This window comes from Bubalus bubalis, chromosome 3 (assembly GCF_019923935.1).
Source record: "Bubalus bubalis isolate 160015118507 breed Murrah chromosome 3, NDDB_SH_1, whole genome shotgun sequence".
In the NCBI taxonomy this organism is placed as follows: domain Eukaryota; kingdom Metazoa; phylum Chordata; class Mammalia; order Artiodactyla; family Bovidae; genus Bubalus; species Bubalus bubalis.
The window spans coordinates 68,353,286-68,377,108 of record NC_059159.1 but is presented as its reverse complement, the minus strand read 5'-3'; the positions used below and the strand labels follow the sequence as shown (position 1 = coordinate 68,377,108).

The 23,823-nt window shown below is 40.4% G+C and overlaps 1 protein-coding gene across 1 annotated transcript; it reads left to right on the top strand.

The window, feature by feature from the left end:
* The first annotated feature begins 17,781 nt into the window (after window positions 1-17,781).
* On the top strand, window positions 17,782-20,312 carry HMGB2 (high mobility group box 2). The gene is made up of 5 exons (XM_006063752.3): window positions 17,782-17,946; window positions 18,301-18,484; window positions 18,738-18,883; window positions 18,967-19,141; window positions 19,761-20,312. The coding sequence occupies exons 2-5, from the start codon at window positions 18,335-18,337 to the stop codon at window positions 19,917-19,919; spliced, it is 630 nt and encodes a 209-aa protein (XP_006063814.1). The 5' UTR covers window positions 17,782-17,946; window positions 18,301-18,334; the 3' UTR covers window positions 19,920-20,312.
* Window positions 20,313-23,823: the final 3,511 nt, after the last annotated feature.

The following is a 23,823-nucleotide window of genomic DNA, read 5'->3' as shown; positions in this document are numbered from 1 at the left end:
TCAGCAGGAGGCATAATCCAAGTCAAGGATGGAATCATGTTTTGGGGAGCTTCAAGTCCATCGGATCCCAATGAGTCAGTCACAACTTAGCAACTGAACTTCAACAAAGTTTATATAATCTGAGGGACGTTTAAGAAAAAACATACAGAATTATGAATGAAAAATTAGATACGAGCCTTGTCCAGGTGAGGGACTCTGAACCTTATATCCATTTGCTTCATGGTAAATCTTCCTCACAACAGACAAAAAAGAAATATAGATTAAACCTAAATAATAAGGCTATTTTTGACATCATCAAAATATTCTTTGCTTTCTGAAACAGTTCAAAATATTCTTTAAAAAGAATGTTTCCCTGCCTTTCTTCCCTCTAAGGCTTTTAATATGATTGAATTTTTTTCTAGCTTTACTGCAAAGTAAGCAATTCCATAATTTCAAAAATATGCAAATTGGTCCTTAATCCTCACATGAACATGATTGTAAGTTCTAATGACACAAAAAGATTCAGTATGAAAAACCAAAGCCCATTTCCCCTCATCTCTCCAAATCCATGTCCTTAAAAGCAACTAATGTTAATTTCCTATGTTTCCTTCTAAGAAAACAATTATGTGTATATACCATAAATTGGCTTCCCTGGTGGCTCAGAGGGTAAAGAATCTGCATGAAATGTAGGAGACCCAGGTTCAGTCCCTGGCTTGAGAAGATCCCCTGGAGAAGGCAATGGCTATCCACTCCAGTTTTCTTGCCTCAAGAATTCCATGGACAAAAAAAAAAAAAAAATAGAATTCCATGGACAGAGGAGCCTGGTGGGCTACAGTCCATGGGATAGCAATGAGTTGGACATGACTGAGCGACTAACATACCAGTATAAACATCTTTATAGAGGAATAATTTTACTTTATTGCAACTAAGATCATGCTGTTTTACTCCATGCTTTGTCCTAGTTTAAATTATAATAAGCACAACAAAAAAAGTGCATACCACATAAATGTCCAGTTTAAGCAGTTGTGGTAAAATAACCATCCATGTAACTGCAACCCAGCTCAAGAAATAGAACACTGTCAACAGGGCTAAGGCTCAGAAGACTCAGGGCCACCGCCTTACTCTCTCCACTCTGCTTGTAGCTCAGTGATTACCACAATGAAATTCTTAACCGCTTTTCTTTGAATTTGTGGGTTCTATCGGCTCTCCTCACCCATCTCTGCTCTGCCTTAGCACTGAGACCTGATGGCAGGGAGTGACTGCTGGCGTGGGCAGTCCCTCCCTCTCCCTGCCAGCAAGCTCAGTGGGGAATCAGGCCCCGTAAGAGTCTGCCTTTGACCAATAAGAACCGCTGTACCCAAGGGAGAGCAAAATTAAATAGCAGATTAGAAAAACACTGTAGCAGGTCCAGAGACAGACCAAGGGACAAAGGAAAAGATTTTTGCAGCCGACCCTGACTGACTGCTGGCACCCTACGTGCTCCTTTTCCCTCATAATCGTCTGCAGGCCATCAGCAGCTATGCTGACTTATGATGGTCACTGCCTCCTTTTTCTTTATAATTTTACGGCACAGTTATGAACTCTAAAAAGGCTTTTTAGTTGCCTGGTTTTGAACTTTAGGAAAGTGGAATCTCACACTTCGTTACTGTTTTCTCTGACTTCACTGATTTGAAGATCTGCTTGTACCTCGCTTAACTAGCTCTTTTCATTGTGGATGAATAAAATACACTTTATTTAATCCATCCTATTGTTGATGGACATAGGAGTTGGTTCCAGTTTGAGGCCATGATCATTCTTGTGCATGTGCTCTGGTACATCTGTGATTGCAGTTTAATAGGATGGGTATTGATGAACAGAACTGCTGAATCATGTCTGAATTTCCAAACATATACCTATGGTCTGGTAATTCTAAATCCTCTAAAATTTAATGAGGTTTGCTTCTTAACCAAGAATATGGTTAATTTTTAAAAATATTCTGTATGTAGTTAAAAACAATTTATTTTCTGTGTTAGGTTGGTGTTCTATGCCCTTTGGGTACTATTAAATGGATTAATAACTCATATATCCTTTGAGACTTTTTTGTCTGTTTGTTCCACTAAGTAAAAATATCCCACTTAGTTTGATTTCTCTCTTTAGTTCTATCAATTCTTGCTTTACGTACGTTAAGACTATATTATTAACACATATTAAAAACTGTTATGTAAACCCAGAGCTGAACATTTTAGCATTCTGTAGTGACCTTCTGATCTTAGCTTTAATTGTTTTGTCTGGTTGCTATCAATATATCAATAGTTATAGCACCTGTCTTTTATTTGGTGTTGGCATATTTTTCCATCTTTTTACGTTCAGCCTTTCTGTATCCTAATGTGTTAGATGTGTTTCTAGAACATGTGGTTTAGCATATTTTCTTTTTAAATCTAGCCTGATAATCTTTGCATTTTAACTAGGGCATTTAGTCCATTTAGAGTTATGTAATTACTAATATATTTTAATATATTTAAATCCAACTATACTAATTCTTCACTTTTTGTGCTTTATATTTGTTTTGCCTACTCTCTGTTCTTTTTTTTGCTTTCTTTTGGATTATTTTTTATAGTCCCATTAGTTAGTTTGGAAATTATATACTTTGTTTCTATTCTTTTAACACTGAAACTTATGTGTTCTTCACATTTTTTAGCCTAGTAGTAATCTTTACTTTGCCCTCTTTCATTTGGGATTTTTTTTTTCTAGCGTCTTTTAAAAGCTTTTTTCTGTCTTTGATCTTCTAGTTTCATTTAAAGTAAAATGCCTTTTGTTTTTTAAATTCTTACTTGGACTTTATTGGCTTCTTAAATTAATAGATTAACATCTTTAATAAATTAAAAAAAATTTTTCAGCCATTATTTCTTCACATATCACCTGGTGCTACAGTCCATGGGGTGGCAGAGTCAGACACAACTTGGTGACTGAACAATGAGAACAATCATCTGGGACCTTACTGTCTCATTCATTTCTGGGGCTCCAATTCCATGTATATTAGACCATTCCAGTGTTTCCTCCTTGTCTCCTGTTCTATCTTCAGTATTTTTTTATTTTTAATTTGTCTCTCCTTTCTTCATTTGGCATGCTTTGTAAACCTACCTTCCTACTCATTGTCTCTTTAGGTGTGCCTAATCAGCTCTAAAATTTACCCAGAGTTTTAATCCTTTTAATTGTTCTGTTTTCTAGTTATATAATTCCAGTTTGGTTATTTTTCAAATCTTAAAAGTCACTTATTATGGTTTCCAGTTTTTTGACAAAATTTATAAGCTTGACTTCTTCTCATGAATAGAACAAGCATAGTGGTATAAAGACTATGCTTGTTATTAAGTTTTTCTTTTGTCTGTGGTTTCTGTTGGTGCTGGCTGATTATGACTATCCTTTCATCCCATCATCTTGGATTATTTGCTATTCATTTTATTTGAAAAAGTAATTATGGAAATAATTTAAGGCACTGGATCATGTTGCATTCTTCCAAATAGGAGTTTCATTGCCTTCTTTCAGGTCCTAAGGGTGCTAATAGTCCTAAGCCAATACTTGAGGATTTCTAAGCCAAAATAATGATCCTGGTCCACATCTCCACTTTGGGGTTATGCTTCTTGGGGTCCTGTCAGACTGGGGGATGTTTCACTAGGGTTACCATCTTTAATGTGTATTGGACTCCAAACCTAGACCCAAATGACTGACACATGCTCAGCTTTTTTTCTCACCTCTTTTCTTAAGTTGCCTGGTTATAACTAGTACCGTCTTATGTTAAAAACAACATCTGCAATCTAATACTGTTCAGAGTCTTAACATCTTGGTTAGCCTATCTCTGCTGCTTCCATGATTTTCTTCTCACCAGAATGTGAGGCGTACAAAAAGCAGAGATAATTCCCAGATAATGCAGGAGCTTGCTCTACAAATAAACTATTTGTGGCTGACTACCAAGATGGAATAGTATTAATCTTCAAAAATAAGTTGACTATAGCTTTAAATCCCCAGGATAAACCAAGAATTCTCAGGACATCTCTTCATCCATAATCCAACTGGATTATGATAAGATCCAATAAGACCCTCGCAACATTCCTGCACTATGCTCTAATCATCTGGGTCCAGGAGGAACATTTTACTAACAATTCTCTTTTTAGCATATCAAAATAAAACGCTGCTTCTCTCTGAGGCTGTTTCACTTAAAAATTTTATCTACACTGTAGGCCTCATATGATTTTCCATTAAACTACTTTGTCATATTATATTCTAGACAATAGGTTTAGTGTCATAGTTGGAGTGACATCCATATGTGCATACGTGCTAAGTCACTTCAGTTGTGTCCGACTCTGTGTGACCCTACAGATTGTAGCCTGCCAGACTGCTCTGTCCATGGGATTCTGCAGCAAGAATACTGGAGTGGGTTGCTGTGCCTTCCTCAAGGGGATCTTCCCAACACAGGGAATGAACCTGCACCTCTTATATCTCCTGCATTGGCAGGTGGGTTCTTTACCACTAGTGTTACCTGGGAAGCCCAAACATCTATATAACTGGCTCTAATTAGGCTGATGATAGCTAGAACGTTCTTGTTCATTATCTAAAGCCAATAATTATAGTACTTTCAGAGACTTTCTTCGTTTAAGAACATGGGAGAAAAATTAATTATATAATCATTCTGTAAGAGCATGGAGTCTGTTTAGTTCTGAAACTTTTTTCATTTCCTGAAATCTATCCATAGCAACATGGAAATGAAAATAAATTCACACGAAACAATTTTCAGCAAACAGCTGACTAACAAAACCCCAACACTCCAAATTACATGTGAACACTGTAGTAGGCAACTGAGACCAGAAGCAGTACAAGTGTATGTAGGAACTCAAGAGGACATTTTGGGAAAGAACTGAGCTTGAATAGGGTTCAAACATCCAAGAGGGTGAGACAGGACAGAAAGTTACTAATCAGAGATAGCAGATCTTAGAAAATACCAGTAAAATACCTTTCTAAAAGCAATATTATTATTTTGGAAAGCAAAGCCTTGGTCCCTAAAGCCTGTGAATAAATCAGGAAGTTGAGAACTCTGTGCAGAAGCTCTTCAAAGCCAGGTTAGGTACTGAGAGGCAGAGGAAATGTAACTTCATAAAGCTGCCATATTTTAGGGAAGTCATTTGCTATAGCAAAGGAGGAGAAAGCCCACCAGAGATAAGTTCTGTAAGGCTATTGTGGCCCTTCTTTCTACCTCCTGATGAAAGTCTAGGAAAATTAAAATATAAGGATTGTTAAAGTCATATGCATAATAGTTACTGAAAGCTACAGTAAGAAAACACAATTTTCTTACAGAAGATGAAAATTTACCATAAAACAAATGAAAGTATAATTTCAATATGAATCTGAAAAGCTTAACAAAACAATCATAGCTGTGAAGTAAAATCACAAAGAAATAATAAGCATAAGACTCAGGTAGCTGGGAGCCAGACAATAGGTTATTAATGTCTATATTTTATGAGAATATAATCAGAGAATTGAGTGTTTTGACATCTTGGGGATGTGTAGTAAAGAATTAACCTTACTGGTTTGGTCTTTGCCCTCATGTCCTGGGAGGTAATTTCTAAGAAGAGTAGCTTTGTTTACCTGGGGCCCTGGGCCACGTGGTATCCTTTCTACCTCCAGAGGGCCTGGAGACTAAAAAATCAGCCATGAGGGCTGTCAACCATGTCCATATAACTGAGCCCCAGTGAAAACTCTGGAAACCAAGACTCAGATAAGCTCCCCTAGATGGCAGTATTCTGTGTGTGTCACTGCGCATTGTTTCTGGGAGAGTAATGCTGTCCATGACTCCACTGGGACAGGACAACTAGAAGCTGGACATTTGGATTTCTGGCCTCTGTCTGTGTACCAATTCTCTTGGCTGATTTTAATGTTTCCGTTTGCTGTAATAAACCATAACTGTGAGTATAACTGTTTTCAGTAAATTCTCTGCATCCTTCAAATATATCATCAACCCGAACAAGGGTCTTGGGAACCCTGAACTCTGAAGCTGGTGTCAGAAGTGAGGGTGGTCTCCTATGGACCACTTCCCTAACTTTGCAGGAAGTTTTTGAAGTCTGGCCACAAAAGAATGTATAATCAGGTTTGTAAGTCACGCCTACTGATGATAGTCTGGCCTTTCCCATTATCTCAGGCTGCTTTCTTGCTCCCAGGATCAGCATCTTTGCCCTAGGGCTGTCTTCTGAGAATAAAGACGATGCTGTCAGGGCATTTCGGAAAAAGGGCCAGGCTCTCCTCTCAGCAGATCTCACCTAATGACTGACAGGATCTGTTGTAACAGATATCCTAGCTCTCTTGCCCCTCAGGTGGGTAACTTTGAGGCCTGGGTTTCATACAAATTCCCAGTTTTCCCATGGGATTACTCCAGGCAGTACCAGTGGTAGCCAGCCGGCTTGATAAGGCACCCTTTATTTACTGCCTTCCCTTCTTTGTCTGACTTCCCCACCTCTGACTGGTGTTTCCTGAATCCTCCAGATAAACTACCTGCACTCAAATCCTTGTCTCGGGATTATAGAGGGCATTTCCACAAGGCTATTTCCCTAAAATCCGCCCAGGAGCTAAAGTACTTGGTCCAGTGGGTGAGCACAGGATTCAAGCCAAGCCAGCTGGAATCCTTCCCAGGGAATTTTGTTCAATCTGAAACAGGGAGATGGGAGCTCTTTTTCCTCTTTGCTTGTTTCTCCTCCCTCTCAATGTATTTCCAATAGAACCTAGGACAAAGTAGGAACTTGCTAAATATTTGCAGAATATTTAATGCATACAAGTCCTACAATTTTTTTGCTGCCAAAAGACATCAATAATCAGGCATTAATTTAAAATGTGTGAAATACTCTTATTACATTATACCACAGTGCCATAGGACTTCCCTGGTGGCTCAGATGGTAAAGTAGGAGACCTGGGTTCAATCCCTGGGTCGGGAAGATCCCCTGGAGAAGGAAATGGCAATCCACTCCAGTAATATTGCCTGGAAAATCCCACGGACAGAGGAGCCTGGTAGGCTACAGTCCATAGGGTCGCAAAGAGTCAGAGACGACTGAGCGACTTCACTTTGTTTCTTTCACAGGGCCATAGCACACTGCAGTACTTGATTGAGCATAGGCTCAGGAACCAGACTGCCTGAGACTCAAGCTCAGCCACTTGCCAGTTGTTTGACTGTGTAGGTTATTTGTCTGTAGTCTCTCAGCTTCTTTCTCTAGCCTCTCCTCTGGATTGCAAGGGTTCTGGAACCCTGAACATGTCCTAGACTCACATGCCAGGACGTCTCCAGTTGGGTTCTGCTGACGGGAGCTCAGTAGTCAGGAGGAGGGTGGAAGGCGCTCTTCCTTTCCTGGGGCTCCAGTAGCCTCAGCAGCGCTGTGCTCCTCTGTGCTGGCTCCAGGAACAGGGGGCCCGGAAGGCTGCTGGCTTCCTGTAAAGCAGCTAGCAGACATCATCCTAATAATCCAACAGTTCACTTCTAAAAATCTCAGGAGCACACATTTGTGGGTTTTGGATAACACAGCTTTCTCTTCTGTTTCTCCAGGGCAGGGATGCTAGGTGTTCTTGCAGCACCCTCCGGAGAGCTGTATATCACTCTCTCCCTTTTGGTCCTTCAGTCCTTCTGTCAGGATTCCCTCAAAACAAAGGGAGTAACATCCCTTCTGAAATGTCCAAAGTGGCTTTTCTCTTCCTGACTGAATACTAACTGATACTGTGACCTAGGGCAACTAACTCACTCTTTGCCTCAGTGACTTCCTCTGTAAAGTGAAGATAACAGTAGTATTTCTCTCTCATTGGCATTATTAGGATTAAGTATTTTTAGAGCACTTAGAACAGTGGCTGGCACAAAGCAGACATAATGTTTGTTAAATAAATGGCATCCCGTATCACATTCTCTTGTTAAATACATATGACATTAGCCATGAATGTTATAAGTCTAACATCCCCCAGCACACATGTCACTATGTGCAACCTGCCCCATGATCTGCCCTCATCATTACTGCTTGTTACAGTCACCTCTCTACCTGTCTTGTCTTCTCCTTTGCTCCTGTGTCATAAATCAGCATGTATGTTTTCAGTGTTTTTTTCTCACCGGCTTTAGACATAATATAGGCATCCAGAGGCACGGAGCTTTAAGGTTTCCCTGAAAGTTGTTGCAGGGGTGGGAGGGGTGTGCAGGCTGGGCAGCAGCACCGGCACTGGAGGACAAGCATTAGAAGCTAACGCGAATCCAGGCTGTTGAGAGTGGAGTGCTACAGGGATTTTGTGCAGGAGAAAGGCTTGAGAAATAGATTCTTTGGGTTAAATCTTATCCATGTTAAGATTATTTTACATTTGCATGGAATTATCAAACTGACTTCTGTTTTTGATTTTTGAGCATAGACTTGCTTTTGATTTCCTACTCAGCAGAGAGAACACACTCAGATTCTAGGTTATATTTAATCCATTCCCAAGACCCTTGAAACCTCCTCACCCTCCCACTCCTGGAACCATCCCCCTCCAAAAAAAGACCCCCCTACACACACAATGTGGGAATGAGAAAGGCCTTGAGGTTACTGAACAGACAAAATACTGCTGTGTCTGTACAAAGGAGGGATCATTGTCCAGAGAATTGGTTATAGAAATTCCTAGAATGACAAAGTTTTCCACAAAGTAAGATCAGTTTAACTTTCATTTCAGCTTGTCCTACTAGGCAAAGAATAACTCTTTCTTCTTTACTATTTAGTCCAATCTTCAACTATGGGTAATTTTTTTTAGTCTAATTAGAATTCTAGGCTTTGAATTTAGATGGATGTTTTTTAAAGTGTATCTGAAAAATCTCATATTGTTTGCAAACATATTTTTAAATACCATCAAATTACTAAGCATAGTAAATTATTTAGAGAGCAAAGTTGTATATCACTCCTATGAGTATTTACACCAGAATTTGCAACTTTTATCATTACCAAACTTTAAATTGTCATTGGCGAGATACAAGATCTGCATACTATTAATATATCACAAATTGACTTTCACTGGAAATACTTACAAAAAAGTAGACAAAAATTGTTTTAGAAGATACGAAAGAGTTCTTTTCCTACTGTATGAAAGCAATATATATTCGGTTAAATATGAGCCAAATGAACAATGCTATTACCCAATTCAATAACTGCTGACTCTCTTCACTGCTCTTTTCTAAAATAGAAGAATAGTAGTCATTTCCTCTCAAATGATCCCTCTGTTTTCATACTGTATTTTGCAGTTCTCATTGTTAAAGTTTAAATTGTTCTTGACTATTTTGGATTCAGTACTCTGCAAGTGGAAAAAATAAATCATTGGTCTTTGAGGGAAAAAAAGCTTTACTGAGGCATATTTTACATATCACAAATTTACCCACTCAAGTGTACACTTTGAAGATTTTTAGTTAATTTATACAGTTGTGAAACTATCACCATAATTCAGTTTCAGAATATTTCCATCTTCTGAAAAAAGCTTTGTCCCTCTGTGCTGTCAAACTGGTTTCTACATTCAGCCCTAGGGCAACCACTCTTCTGATTTCTGTGCCTTTTCTAGAAATTTCACAAAGACACAATCATACAATATGTTGTCTTTTGTGTCTTGCTTGCCTTAGTATAAACTTTTTAAGGGTTCATCCATGTTATAGCTTGTATTAGTGTCTGTCCGTTTTCCCCTTGATTCCTTTTTATTGATGAAGAATTCCAGTATATAGATATACCACATTTTTGTTTATTTGTTCATCAGTTTGTGGACATTGGGATTGTTTCTAGTTTTTGGCTGTTATAAGAAAAGCTGCTATAAACATTCATATACAAGTTATTTCTGTGAATATAGGTTTTCTTTCCTCTTGGGCAGATCCTAGGAGTGGAATTGCCAGATAAATATAGGTGCAAATTTTGAGAAACTGCTAAATGGTTTTCCATAGTGACTGTATCCATCAGTACCTTGATGCATCAGTGTTCCAACTTTTCCATATCTTCACCCACACTTGCTATTTCCTGCCTTTTCGACTATAGGCACCCCAGTAGGTGTGAAGTAGTATTTTACTGTAGGTTTAATTTGCATTTTCCTGATGATTAATGATGTAAAACACATTTTCATATGCTTAGTAGCCATTAGTCATTGGCTTTTTAGCATAGACTTATTCAAGACCTGGTATCCTACATACAGGAGGATGATTTTTTGCACATGTACATATCTATGTATGTACATATGTAAATATATATACATATATCCCTATATATGTGTATGTGTGTGCATATATATACATATATATCCCTATGTAGGGACTCCTAGGTGGTTCACTGGTAAAGAATCCACCTGCCAATGTAGGAGACTCAGGTTTGATCCCTGGGTCAGCAAGATGTCCTAGAGAAGGAAATAGCAACCCACTGCTGTATTCTTGCCTGAAAAATTCCATGGACAGTGGAGCCTGGTTGGCTACAGTCTGCAGGGCCACAAAGACTCAGACACAACTAACCGAGCATGAGAAATATCTTTGTAACTAGGACCCCAACCAAAGTACAGCATGCTAGGCATATTACAGCTTAATACAAATGATTACTTTTATCATTTTCTGAACAACAGACAGAAGATCCTTACTATTTAACTCCATTTATTTGTGCTATCTCTTTTTACAGTCTACTTCTGTGCTGTGCTGTGCTTATTCGCTCAGTCATATCCAACTCTTTTTGACCCCATGGATGGCAGTCCACCAGGATCCTCTGTCCAAGGGGATTCTCTGGACAAGAATACTGGAGTGGGTTGCCATGCCCTCCTCCAGGGGATCTTCTCAATCCAGGGATCGAACCCAGGTCTCCTGTATCGCAGGAGGGATTTTTACCCACTGAGCCACCAGAGTCTACTTTTACATGCTATAAAAACTCACAGTTCAGTTCAGTCGCTCAGTCGTGTCCAGCTCTTTGTGACCCCCTGAACTGCAGCACGCCAAGCTCCCCTGTCCATCACCAACTACCGGAGCCTACTCAAACTCATCTCCATAGTTGGTGATGCCATCCAACCATCTCATCCTCAGTCGTCCCCTTCTCCTCTCGCCTTCAATCTTTCCCAGCATCAGGGTCTTTTCAAATGAGTCAGCTCTTCGCATCAGGTGGCCAAAGTATTGGAGTTTCAGTTTCAGCATCATTCCTTCCAATGAATATTCAGGACTGATATCCTTTAGGATGGACTGGTTGGATCTCCTTGAAGTCCAAGGGACTCTCAAGAGTCTTCTCCAACACCACAGTTCAAAAGCATCAATTCTTCGGTGCTCAAACTTTCACATCCATACATGACTACTGGAAAAATCATAGCTTTGACTAGACGGACCTTTGTTAGCAAAGTAACGTCTCTGCTTTTTAATATGCTTTCTAGGTTGGTCATAGATTTTCCTCCAAGGAGCATGCATCTTTTAATTGCCTGGCTGCAGTGACCATCTGCAGTGATTTTGGAGCCCAAGAAAATAAAGCCTGTTACTGTTTCCCCATCTATTTGCCATGAAGTAACGGGACCGGATGCCATGATCTTCAGTCAGTTCAGTCGCTCGGTCGTGTCCGACTCTTTGCGACCCCATGAATCACAGCACGCCAGGCCTCCTTGTCCATCACCAACTCCCGGAGTTCACTCAGACTCACGTCCAACGAGTCAGTGATGCAATCCAGCCATCTCATCCTCTGTCATCCCCTTCTCCTCCTGCCCCAAATCCCTCCCAGCATGAGTCTTTTCCAATGAGTCAACTCTTCGCATGAGGTGGCCAAAGTACTGGAGTTTCAGCTTTAGCATCATTCCTTCCATGATCTAGATTTCTGAATTTTTAAGCCAACTTTTTCACTCTCCTCTTTCACTTTCATCAAGAGGCTCTTTAGTAGTTCTTCGCTTTCTGCCATAAGGGTGGTGTCATCTGCATATCTGAGGTTATTGAGATCTCTCCCAGCAATCTTGATTCTAGCTTGTGCTTCATCCAGCCTGGCATTTCTCATGATGTACTCTGCATTTAAGTTAAATAAGCAGGCTGACAATATACAGCCTTGATGTACTCCTTTCCCAATTTGGAACCAGTCTGTTGTTCCATGTCCAGTTCTAACTGTTGCTTCCTGACCTGCATACAGATTTTTCAGGAAGCAGGTCAAGTGATCTGGCATTCCCATCTCTTTAAGAATTTTCCAGTTTGTTGTGATCCACACTGTCAAAGGCTTGGGCATAGTCAGTAAAGAATAGATGTTTTTCTGGAATTCTCTTGCTTTTTTGATGATTCAATGGATGTTGGCAATTTGATCTCTGGTTCCTCTGACTTTTCTAAATCCAGCTTGAACATCTGGAAGTTCAGGGTTCACGTACTGTTGAAGCCTGTCTTGGAGAATTTTGAGCATTGCTTTGCTAGCATGTGAGATGAGTGCAATTGTGCGGTAGTTCGGGTGGCTCAGAGGACAAAGCGTCTGCCTGCAATGCAGGAGACCAGGGTTCCATCCCCGGGTTGGGAAGATTCTCTGGAGAAGGAAATGGCTGACATGATGGAATGGAAGAGCCGGACACGATTGAGCAACTTCACTTTCACTTTGAGCATTCTTGGCATTACCTTTGGGATTGGAATGAAAACTGACCTTTTCCAGTCCAGGATAAAAACCCACAGTATTATTCTGTATTAAACAAATAATTCTCTTAAAATTTACATAATTATCCTTGCCTGTAATTTTTTTCTCCTCCTGAGGATTTAGGATCCTTTTCCTTAAGCAAGATTGCAGGAAATGAATTCTCAGCTTTTCTTTTTTTGTCTGAAAACATCTTATTTCGGCTTGATTCTTGAAAGCTTTTTCTCTACATATAGAACTTGGTTAGCTTTTTTTTTTTTCTCTAGTAACTTAAAGATGTCATTCTATGACCTTCTGGATTTCATGGTTCTGTTGAAGAGTCAGGATTCAGACTTAGTGTTGCTTTTTAAAATTTACTGTCTTTTCCCTCTGATTCCTAAGATGTTATCTGTATTTTGTTTTCACATTTTTATTATGATTTGCTCCAGATGACCTCCTCTACTAACAGAGATTTGACCTTTATTCTGAGACAGAACCAACCTCTCTAATAGGTAGAAGGATAAGGGGCTGAGTATCTCAATCCAATGAGGGACTGAATCGTATGTATCCAGGCCGTGTTGTAAAGTCTTCGTAAGATGAAGTTCACATCTGGCTCACTCCTGATCCTTGGATATTGTCACATGGACTTTTGCTTGAGGTCCTAGTGGTCTCTGTCTCCTTATCCTTGAAAGACTATCAAAGATTCATTTCTGCTCTTTTGGTGGACATTTGCTGCTGCTGCTGCTGCTGCTGCTGCTGCTGCTAAGTCGCTTCAGTCGTGTCCGACTCTGTGCGACCCCATAGACGGCAGCCCACCAGGCTTCCTCGTCCCTGGGATTCTCTAGGCAAGAACACTGGAGTGGGTTGCCATTTCCTTCTCCAATGCATGAAAGTGAAAAGTTCACACTAATTCACAAAAGTAATAGTGTTTTTTTTTTTTTAAGAAAAATAAATAACTTCATTTACTTATCATTTGTCATTGAAAATGCTAGCAGCAGCAGAAGTTTTTGTTTTTTCTTAACCTGCATTTTCATTTCTTCAAAAATTTACTGTTGAATGACATCACTAAGTTGACTCTCTGAACAGTTAGGCCTCAGAACTAGTGGTCTACTCACAAGTCGATGTGCCCATGTGATAACACTTAATATGCTTATCCTTCTCTCATTGCCTTTGAAGCAACTTGAAAATATTAAACTCCAATATAAGATTCAACTCCATCTTTCAGAAACTAGTATGTGTTGCAGAGCAATTAATAGCTTTCTGTTTTTCATATTAACTATGCCACTTCAGAGAACAATTATTTTATATGCAACTTACCTTATGGAAAGTATACTTGTGACTATATGAGTTGAGGGGCTTCAATGATAAAAGAATCCACCTGCACTGCACGAGACTAAGGAGACTGTAGTTCGGGAAGATCCCTTGGAGTAGGAAATGGCAACCCATTCCAGCAATCTTTCTGGGAAAATCCCATGGACAGAGGAGCCTGGCAAGCCATAGTCCATAGAATCACAAAGAGTCAAGACACAACTAAGCAAGTACATCACCAGGTAATGATGAGTTAATAAATTAATAAAATTAATAGTAATTATTGATAAATTATTCACTGCTTTGTGTGAGGGGGAGATACAAAAAAATGTATATATTTCCCTTTCCTCAAGGTTTTCTAGTCTGATTTGATGATTAGATTATGAAAAGTACAAATTTTTAGGATAAGTGACTGAGTAAATGACATGAATTTCAATAGGTAGTACAACCCAGCACACTTCTACACAATCCTGCCAGGTTGACATTGCTATAGATAAATTCCAGTCTATCTACAGAACAGCTATTTATACTTATAGGATAGGGGACAAACTTTCCAAACAGCTTTGATCTTAGCTCATAATTAATTTACTGCTAAAGATTTTCAGTGTTTACAGTTTGTGAGATGCTGAATTCAGGCAAAGTTTGGCAAATAAAGTGATATAATGGTATCATCTAGTGGAAAAAACCCTGGTAAGATCATTTTACCAGAAGACTAAGATGACTGAACAGTAGTGTGTAATCCAAAGTTTGTTCTATATATTTTAGTACATTTGAGTAGCTGTAAAATTCTTCATCAAATACTGTTCTGAAATAACTGGGCTCACACTTATTGGTACTTATAACCAAAGGATTTCCTGGAACCAAGATATTTATCTTTTAATATTAATTATAATCTCTTAACCACCTAACAATTGTTAATATTAAAATATTCCTCATATTATGATCACACTGGATAAGGAAGTGGCAACCCACTCCAGTATTCTTGCCTGGAAAATCCCAAGGATAGGAGAGCCTGGCAGGCTACACTCCATGAGCTCTTAAAAGAGCTCTTAAAAGACCTGTACACAACTTAGCGACTAAACAACACACACACATAGTGAAGGAAATGACAACCCACTCCAGTATTCTTGCTTGGAAAATCCCATGGACAGAGGAGCCTGGCAGACTACCGTCCACAGGGTCACAAAAAGTCAGACACAACTGAAGCAACTTAGCATAGCATGATCACATACTCACAGAATTATAGAGGTTGTCCCCCAAATGTCACTTTACTGTCAACTAAAAGTCTAGAAATGTTAAATGTACCATTCAAAATCACAGCCCTTGTTGGACTGTAATTTATACATTTTTTAAAATAAAAAACATAAACACTTCCCTCTTTATCATCTTTTAGAAAGATGCCAGTATTTAAAAAAAAACAAATCTGGAAAATAGTTTTGGAATATACAAAATTGATGTTTCTGAAAAGAAAAGGCTTTAAAGTTGACCACCTTTTCTTTAGAAATACAATCTTTTTTTAATTTTATTTTATTTTTAAACTTTACATAATTGTATTAGTTTTGCCAAATATCAAAATGAATGCGCAATCTTATTTTCCCATTTACAACCACTGCAGGATTAGAAGCAAAATGAGAAACATCTTTAGAACTATCTCTTCAAAGGACATTTCAGTTTTCTGATAAAGTCACAATAGTATGACTAATGGGATAGTGAATATACTAAGTAGTTCATAATAGTGAACTAGGCCTTTTGTATATTTAATCCATTCTTTCTGATCAACATTTGGGATTAAGATTTGTGTGTGTGATCAACTCATCATCTGATGCACTTGCTCAGTTGCTTGGTCTGATTCGGCTCTTTGTGACTCTATGGACTGTGGCCTACCAGGGTCCTCTGTCCATACCAGATTCTCTATATAGTTTCTATTAAAAAAACTGTTCTACAACCAACCACTGTCTAGATCTCACTCAAACCTTATTTATGACTTCATTGTGCATCTCAATGTTACTTTTAGATCAGGAAGTACAGCAGAGTGAAGACTTACATGGAGTGTAAAAGTAGACTAAATATAGAAATGTTTTCCTGTTCTTTGCTGTGATGGAATAAAGAATGGAAACTGGTGTCAGCAGGGTTGGCTCCTTCTGATGGTTCTAAGGGAAAGATCTATTCCAGACCCTTTCTTTAGCTTGTAGATGGCCATCCTCTCTGTCTTTTCACATCATCTTACCTCCATGCCTGACTCTATGGCCAAACTTAACCTTTCTTCTTACAAAGATACTGGTCATATTAGATTAGGGGTCCACCCAGTTCAAGTATGACCTCATTGTAACTAATTACGTTTGCAATAACCCTATTGTCAAATAAGATCAGTTACAATTGTGCTATAAAAACACACAAAAATCCAAATTTAAAAAATCATACTACATTATTCAGATAGCAACAAAAAGATCACTAATGCCTTAGTTTTCAAATTTATTTTTAAATTCAGTGATACTAAGTACATGCATAACATTGTGCAAATAACATCCATTTCCGTTTTCAAAAACCTAAGTTTTTATTAATAAATCTAGATAAACAGCTGCCAGAACTGAGGTTCAACCGAGTAGGATAACCGTATACAAACCAAATAGGAGCACGCAGTCTAACAAATGCCAGCGAACTTACTGAGAAAAAACAGAATATTTAAAATCTGTTGAAACCAACTGTCACAGTAACATATGTGCCAACAGGAAAAATAACCCAAGTTAAATACGACACAAAAATAGCTTAAGATGTCAGTCAACGTCCTCCAACCCCGGGAAGGGCGACTGGTGACGCCTGGAAGGAGTAAGTTAAGGTCGCTCGGATGCGCTCGCACGCGCTCGCACCAGAAACTAAAACGAAGGTTCTTAACTTGCGCTTGGAGAACCCTTGAAACGACAGGGCATGCTTAAATGCGGTGGCGGGTGCAGAGCGTTCACGGGATCTTAGACAGGAAGGTTTTAAAAACGACCGCATTGCAGGGACCGGACAGGGACCATCGCGGTGACAGCGAGCGGGCCTTAAGGCCGGGGTCGCAGGGCTTAGAACCCTCCGCGGAGCGATCGGGTGAAGGGTGACGGGTGAAGGATGGATGCGAGGTGTGGACCTAGCCCCGGGTTCGCGGTCCGGGAACTAGGCCCTGATGCAGGGGCGGGGCCGGGAAGACACCGCCTACCCGCGGCCCTGTTTACCCCGGAATATGACGCCCAAAGGGAGAGGGAAGAGGGGTCCCGCAGGGACTTCACAGGCGTGGCTATAGCCCCGATGGGTTGGGAACATCTCCCCCTCCCTCCCCCGCCTCGGTCCGCGTCACCCGTCTTCCTCTGGTCCTACCCAAGCCTCTGCGACACCCGGCGGGGCTGGCCGTTGGCCGCAGCGCACGCTCCTCAACCTGCCCATTTGTTATTCTCTGGATGGGGCGGCGACCACCGAGCCGGGAGTCAGGGCTGCGGGCCGCGCTGGGGCGGGGGACTAACAGGACCAGGGCAGCCGTCGGGGCCAGCAGGGACGTTACTCCTGCCGCCTTAGCGCCAGCAAACCAAGCGATGCGGACCCGGAAGATCTGCTCTGCGGCTCGCGACTGGGAATTTTTAAATCTGGCTGGGCTTCCCCTGCGGGCCAGCCACGCCCCCCGCCGCCTGCCTCAGCCAGTCAGCGCCAGGCCCGCCATTTTTCAAACCCTCTTCTGGCCGCCAATCAGGATCGAGTAGCACATTCCTCTCCTGACCGGTTCTAACGGGTCTGGGAGTTAACGACCCGGGCGACCCACCGAACCTGCTAGGCTGCGGCCGGGGGGCTGGACCTGGCGACATACCGACCAATAGAAAGCCGTATTAGTGAGGGGGCGGGGCCTCCTCGAGTTTGAATAATCCCCAGGGCCAATCGGAGCGGCAGGGGTGTGGTCTGTGACCCGGCTCGTCAAGTTGCAGTGGCGCGGAGAAGTCTGCAAAACAAGAGGCGGAGGATTGCGTTAGCGAAGAACCAGTTCACGCCGGAGCCGGGGCAGCAGCGTAGCGGTCAGACGCGGCCGCTGCGCGGAACTCTGAGGAAAATCTTTCGCCAGGCAAGAGCCCGCTCCGGGCCCCGGGTGCGCGGTCGGCTGGCCTCCTTCCGTCATGGCTTGCTGGGGCACCGCGGCTGCTGGGGGCGAGCCCCGCTGGTGGTTTCCGGGTGCGGGCCTGACGGGCCGGGCTGCGGAGGCGGGAAGCTCGGCCGGGCCCGGCTCCGGAGTCTTTTGAACGCGGGGCGCGAGGCGGCAGCTGGGGACGCGGCTCGCAGCGTGGAAGCCCGGGGCTTTCCTGTCAGGAAGGGCTAGGCTGGGGCGGGCGGCAGGCCCGCGAGTGTGGCGCGGGGGAGGGCGGGGGCGTTTGGGCGGGAAGCAGCCCCGCCCGCCAGCGCTCGACCGCTCTCCCGCCAGGTGGACACGCCGCCTCCGCCGCAGCAGCAGCATCATGGGGAAGGGCGACCCCAACAAGCCGCGGGGCAAGATGTCTTCGTACGCCTTCTTCGTGCAGACCTGCCGCGAGGAGCACAAGAAGAAGCACCCCGACTCCTCAGTCAATTTCGCAGAGTTTTCCAAGAAATGTTCCGAGAGATGGAAGGTGAGCCGGGGCGCCCGGGGGCCTCACGCGGGCGGGTGGCCGTGACTTTGAACTTCCCCTCGCGACTGACGCGCGCTCATGTTCTATTACGAGTTTGAAGTACAGGACTTAGGGTGCTTGTTTATTTTAAGGTGACTGAGGCAAAACGGTCCTTACTGAGGAAAACCGGGAGCTAAAGAGGATCACGCTCTTTTGGAGACGGATACGGGTTTCGAGTCCTGCTATATATTCACTATTTTTTTTATGCTAACAGACCATGTCGGCCAAGGAAAAGTCCAAGTTCGAAGACATGGCAAAAAGTGACAAAGCTCGCTACGACAGGGAGATGAAAAATTATGTCCCTCCTAAAGGTGACAAGAAGGGAAAGAAAAAAGATCCCAACGCTCCGAAAAGGCCTCCGTAAGTGTCTTTTAAAACCAACCGAATTGCCTCCCCCCCATTTTTTTCATTCAGGTTATTACAACTCTGTTCCTTCCTTTCAGATCTGCCTTCTTCCTGTTTTGCTCCGAACATCGCCCGAAGATCAAAAGCGAACACCCTGGCTTATCCATTGGGGATACTGCAAAAAAATTGGGTGAAATGTGGTCTGAGCAGTCAGCCAAAGATAAACAGCCGTATGAACAGAAAGCAGCTAAGCTAAAGGAGAAATACGAAAAGGTGTGTTGTCCTCACTTTTTTTTTAAGCCAGTGTGAAATTCAGTAGATATTTTCTAAATCAGTATGTTAGAAATAGAAACTGTAGGAATTTGGGAGCTATACATAGTTCTGTGTTAATGGTTTTCAGCTTTGTTTTGAAAAGATCTAGTGAGAATTGTACACTTAGGCAACACAAGCTAATTGAAACTTTTCTTTTGACTGAAACCAATGTCTGTAGCCCTGGTAGGTTGGTGCATTCAGACTCATTTGTAGTAAAATAGGTCTCTTAGTTGAAAAGACTGGAGGACCAAATGCTGGGTGGAAAAGGGTCGGACACGACTGAGCGACTGATCTGATCTGATCTAAGATGTGAAGTTAGGGGGTGGGGGCTATGTGAGATTAACAGATAAGGGTAGTGAAAGTACTGACATCAGTTTAATACACCTCAGTTATTTTACATCAGCTTTCTAAGACCTTTCTTAGCTTTCTAAGACCTAGGGAGATCAAATGCTCTCAAAACCCGAGTTTTAGACTATCATTGGGGTTATTGGCCAATAATCGCAGATTGTTTACAACTTAGTGGTTTTCAAGGTTGGGTAATGACACCGGATGCTGATTTTATTTTTTTTAACTATTTCAGGATATTGCTGCATACCGTGCTAAGGGCAAGAGTGAAGCGGGAAAAAAGGGCCCTGGCAGGCCGACAGGCTCCAAGAAGAAGAATGAACCAGAAGATGAGGAGGAAGAAGAGGAGGAGGAAGATGAAGATGAGGAGGAGGAGGATGAAGATGAGGAATAAATGGCTATCTTGTAATGATGTGTGTGGAGTGTGCGTGTGTGCTCAGGCAATTGTTTTGCTAAGAATGTGAATTCAAGTGCAGCTCAATATTAGCTTCAGTATAAAAACTGTACAGATTTTTGTATAGCTGATAAGATTCTTTGTAGAGAAAATACTTTTTTAAAAATGCAAGTTGTGGCTTTTTGAGGGGCTACTACATACAGTTAGAGTTTCAAGCTTCTGATGTTAAATGTTTCTAAATATTTAATGGTTTCTTTAATTTCTTGACTTGTGTATGGTAGCACAGCAAACTCATAGAAATTAGCATCAATAGCAACTTTTGGGTTTTCTAGAATGAGAATGTTGCGTTTTGTTTTTTTTTTTAAAAATTTTGTAATAAAATTATATATATTATTCCTATTGTCCTTGTCTTATATGCTAAATTAGCTTTTACTTTCATGGTCTGGAGCCATATCACTTTTTTTGTTTTTCTGCCTAATAGTTCTTAGACATGGTTGATTTAGTAAAATGTTTTGTTAAAAGTCAAACATGCCAATATTCATATTTACACAGAGTGTTCTTTAAAAATCAATTCTGGAATTTAATGAACTTTAAAAATTTATGCAGTCTTACACACTGAGCAAGTTTTGTTCTTGACATTTATGTTCATTTGTTAGCTAACTTGTCCCTTGGGTTTTTTCTTTTTAGTTGGCATTTTAAGATTTCAAAAATCAGTGTGGTCTTAAGCCTAGAATTCTGGGTAACTAAGCCAAGAAAGCTTTTGAGATGATTATTATGATTTTCCATGACTAACAAGATAAAATTCACTAGGATTTCTATTTACAGGTGAAAGCAGTTATTAAGAAATGCTCATTTGAGAAAGCAGTTGCTTGTATTTGAATTAGGTAATCATTTCAAATCATTATCAAGTTATTAGTGAAAGTTGGCCAAGTGTTGGCTGGAAGAGTATAGAGGAAACCTGTTTGTTGATAGTTTGACAGTTAAACCTGACAATCTTGGTTACCTAGTTTTTACAATAGAAACCAAAATTATTAAAACCCAACCATGGGAGCCTGGGCTGTCTATCTTACACCATATTCAGAGTAAATATTTTAAGATTTATTTCTTACATAACATTGTTAAATGGGAGGTGTAAGTTAATTAGCATAATACCCAGAACAGATGTACTCAGGTAAAATCTTCAAACTTCTTAGTGATGGCCCTCCATTATCATATCACAGTTGTTATTTGGGGGCCTTTGCCAATCGTAAAAACTAGTTTTATGTGTTTAAAAACGATTTCCTGATGTTAGGTGACTTAACACTAAAACATTGTGGGGTAAAGTTTTTTAAAGACATACCCATATCTGGATCTCAAGTCCCCAGCTTTACCTAATAACTGCTGTTTGGACTTTGCCTCTGGGTTTATTTCTCTCCATTTGTATATGGGGTCAGTATCTACTTCGAAGTGTTCTAATGATTAAACAAGAATGTATTTACAAGTATTGTATTTACAACAGTCCTAAATGCTTAGAAAAGATACTAGTTTCTAAAACTGAAATACAGTGAAAGTCTGTTTTTTAAGAATTTCTTTAAAATTAGATTCATGAAGTAGACCTATCAGGTTCCTTGTCACTTTTTGGGGGATTTTTTTTGGGACTACTTTCATTTTCTTTAAATGAAATACATTTTAAATGTGTAAGCTAAGAATGACACATTTTTAAAAAAATAAGCTGCGTAATCTCAGCATTTGAGATGAGTCCTCATTTGATATTTTCTCTTAAGTGTTGATCAAAATTTGCAACACCCTTGTTTTTAAGACTAAATGACTTCAAGGAGTGGTTATGTTGGAAAGCATTAAAATATGGGTAAGAGTCATGTTCTATTCCAGACCAGCCAGTACTTGGTGGGTGTGCTTATGAAGACCATACTCCACTTTTTCTTTTTAAAAACAAGTCATATCTTTATGTAAATGGGCTATATAGTGGGTAGTTTACAATCTTGATTTCCAACTACCAGCTTCTCCCAAGAGGTGACTCCAGGAGTACAATGACACATCCTTCAAGAGAGATGGGAAGCACAATAGTCACAAAGGAAGCTTACTATATATGTTGTCCTGCCCCTTAATTCTCGTTTTAGGTTCTTGGCTCAAAGAATTGCCACATTTCACTTAAATAGCCATCTGCATAGTACTCCACTGAATAGATCATAATTTAACCAGTTCCCTAAAGATAGTTATGTTTGAATTTTTTTGCTTTAAGAACATTACCATGAATATCTTGTATGTACGATTTCAGAAATTTCTATAAAAAGCATTTAAAAGTTTGCACATTAAAAAATGTGCTAATTATAATAGCTAAAACCTGTACTTGGTATATGCTGGAACCTGCTCTCCGGCTGTTAACTTGCTGAAACTTGCCAAAATTGCTCTCAGAAGTTTTACTGAAACATACTCCACAGCAATGACTGTTTCAGAGTGCCTGTTTGCTCAGCAACGTTATCAAACTTCTTAATCTTTGCTATCCTGATATATAAAAAATGGTTCCTCCTATTATGAATTTAGTATATTCTTTATGTTAAAGAGCCATTTGTATTTCCGATGGCCTTCTGTCTCATTGGTCTTTTTTTAGTCATTTGTGGGAAATAAGGAAAATGACCCTTTGTGACATGCATTGTAAATATTGGTATTTTTTCTTTGTTGTCTTTTGACTTTATGATGCTTTTTTTCATGCAAAGATTTATTTTTATGAGGCAAATTTATTCTTTAGTGGCCTGGGAGACCTTTCCCAAAGTTATCTTTGCTTTCTTATTATTTAATTAAATCTTTGATCCTTCTGGAATTTATTTTGGTACAAGAACTGAAGTAGGGTCTCAAGTTTCTTTCCAGATGGTAGCCACTACTTTTGGTCTTCTAATCTATAAAAGCTGGGTTAGAAGATCCTAAGGTGCCCTACGTATTAAAGCAGTAACTTGCAAAGTTGCTCAATGCAAGACAGTAAGCATTTTTGTATTCTGCTTTTCAACAGAAATCATTTACTGTAAGTAGTAAACCATGTTTGTCTTAGCACAAACAGCATTATCTTAAAGCTAACTTCATTACATCCACTAAAAATGTTGACAAAGCAGTAATGCCTTTATTTCTTGGGGAATAGCAAGAAGAAAGCTAAAGGACCTGTTTTGCCAATGCATAAGATATAGTCCTTTTAAAAATAAAACATCTGTAGAAAGAAGCCATTTGTGTACACGTCGTGCCAGAAAGAGCAGGTGATCTATAAACATTTGTAATGAATGCCCAGGGTAAAGGTGACAGCTGCTGTTCAGCTTAGTCCTGTTGCTAAACGGAAATGTGAGTCTAAGATCCCAAATGTCCCAAAATTTTAAGTGGAACCAGAATTCTAGATATTTTTAAAAATGTGTAGTCTGAATTGTAAACATTGGCAGTGAATTCAAATGTTGAATTCAAAGAAAACATGTCTGTAGGTAAGATTCTGTCAAGGGTCACGGATTGGTTACTTCTATAAATTAGTGTATGTAAATGTAATATTAATGATATTTACTTGAGTTAGGGCTATTGGTAAAAGTTTATGTATAGGCCTCCCAGCTAAGCATTATTTTCCCAGTTGTCTAGAAACCCTCGCCCTGTATGGAAACTCATCTAACTTCTTATCCAGTTGTACAGTCTCTGAAGTCTAAACAGAATGTCACTGGGCTCCTGGGCCCTTGTTCTTCAGGACTTGGCCCAACCCTCTCTTAGCCTCATCTTGGGAGTTACCATAGCTAATAGAATACCGGCTCAGGAGCACAAATAGTATTTCACATTAAAAGCAAACAACTTTTAAGCAAAACTGCAATTCAATCATATTCATGTGTTATTCTTCAATTCTCTGTATTTCTGCAGTAAAGCTGAAACAGCATATACAGAGAAC

Bases quoted from the DNA above. Each gene is read 5' to 3' on its own strand.
- HMGB2 (XM_006063752.3), top strand. From the start codon at position 18,335: ATGGGGAAGGGCGACCCCAACAAGCCGCGGGGCAAGATGTCTTCGTAC. The intron at 18,884-18,966 runs GTAAGTGTCTTT...CCTTCCTTTCAG, and splicing joins AACGCTCCGAAAAGGCCTCC to ATCTGCCTTCTTCCTGTTTT. The intron at 19,142-19,760 runs GTGTGTTGTCCT...TAACTATTTCAG, and splicing joins TAAAGGAGAAATACGAAAAG to GATATTGCTGCATACCGTGC.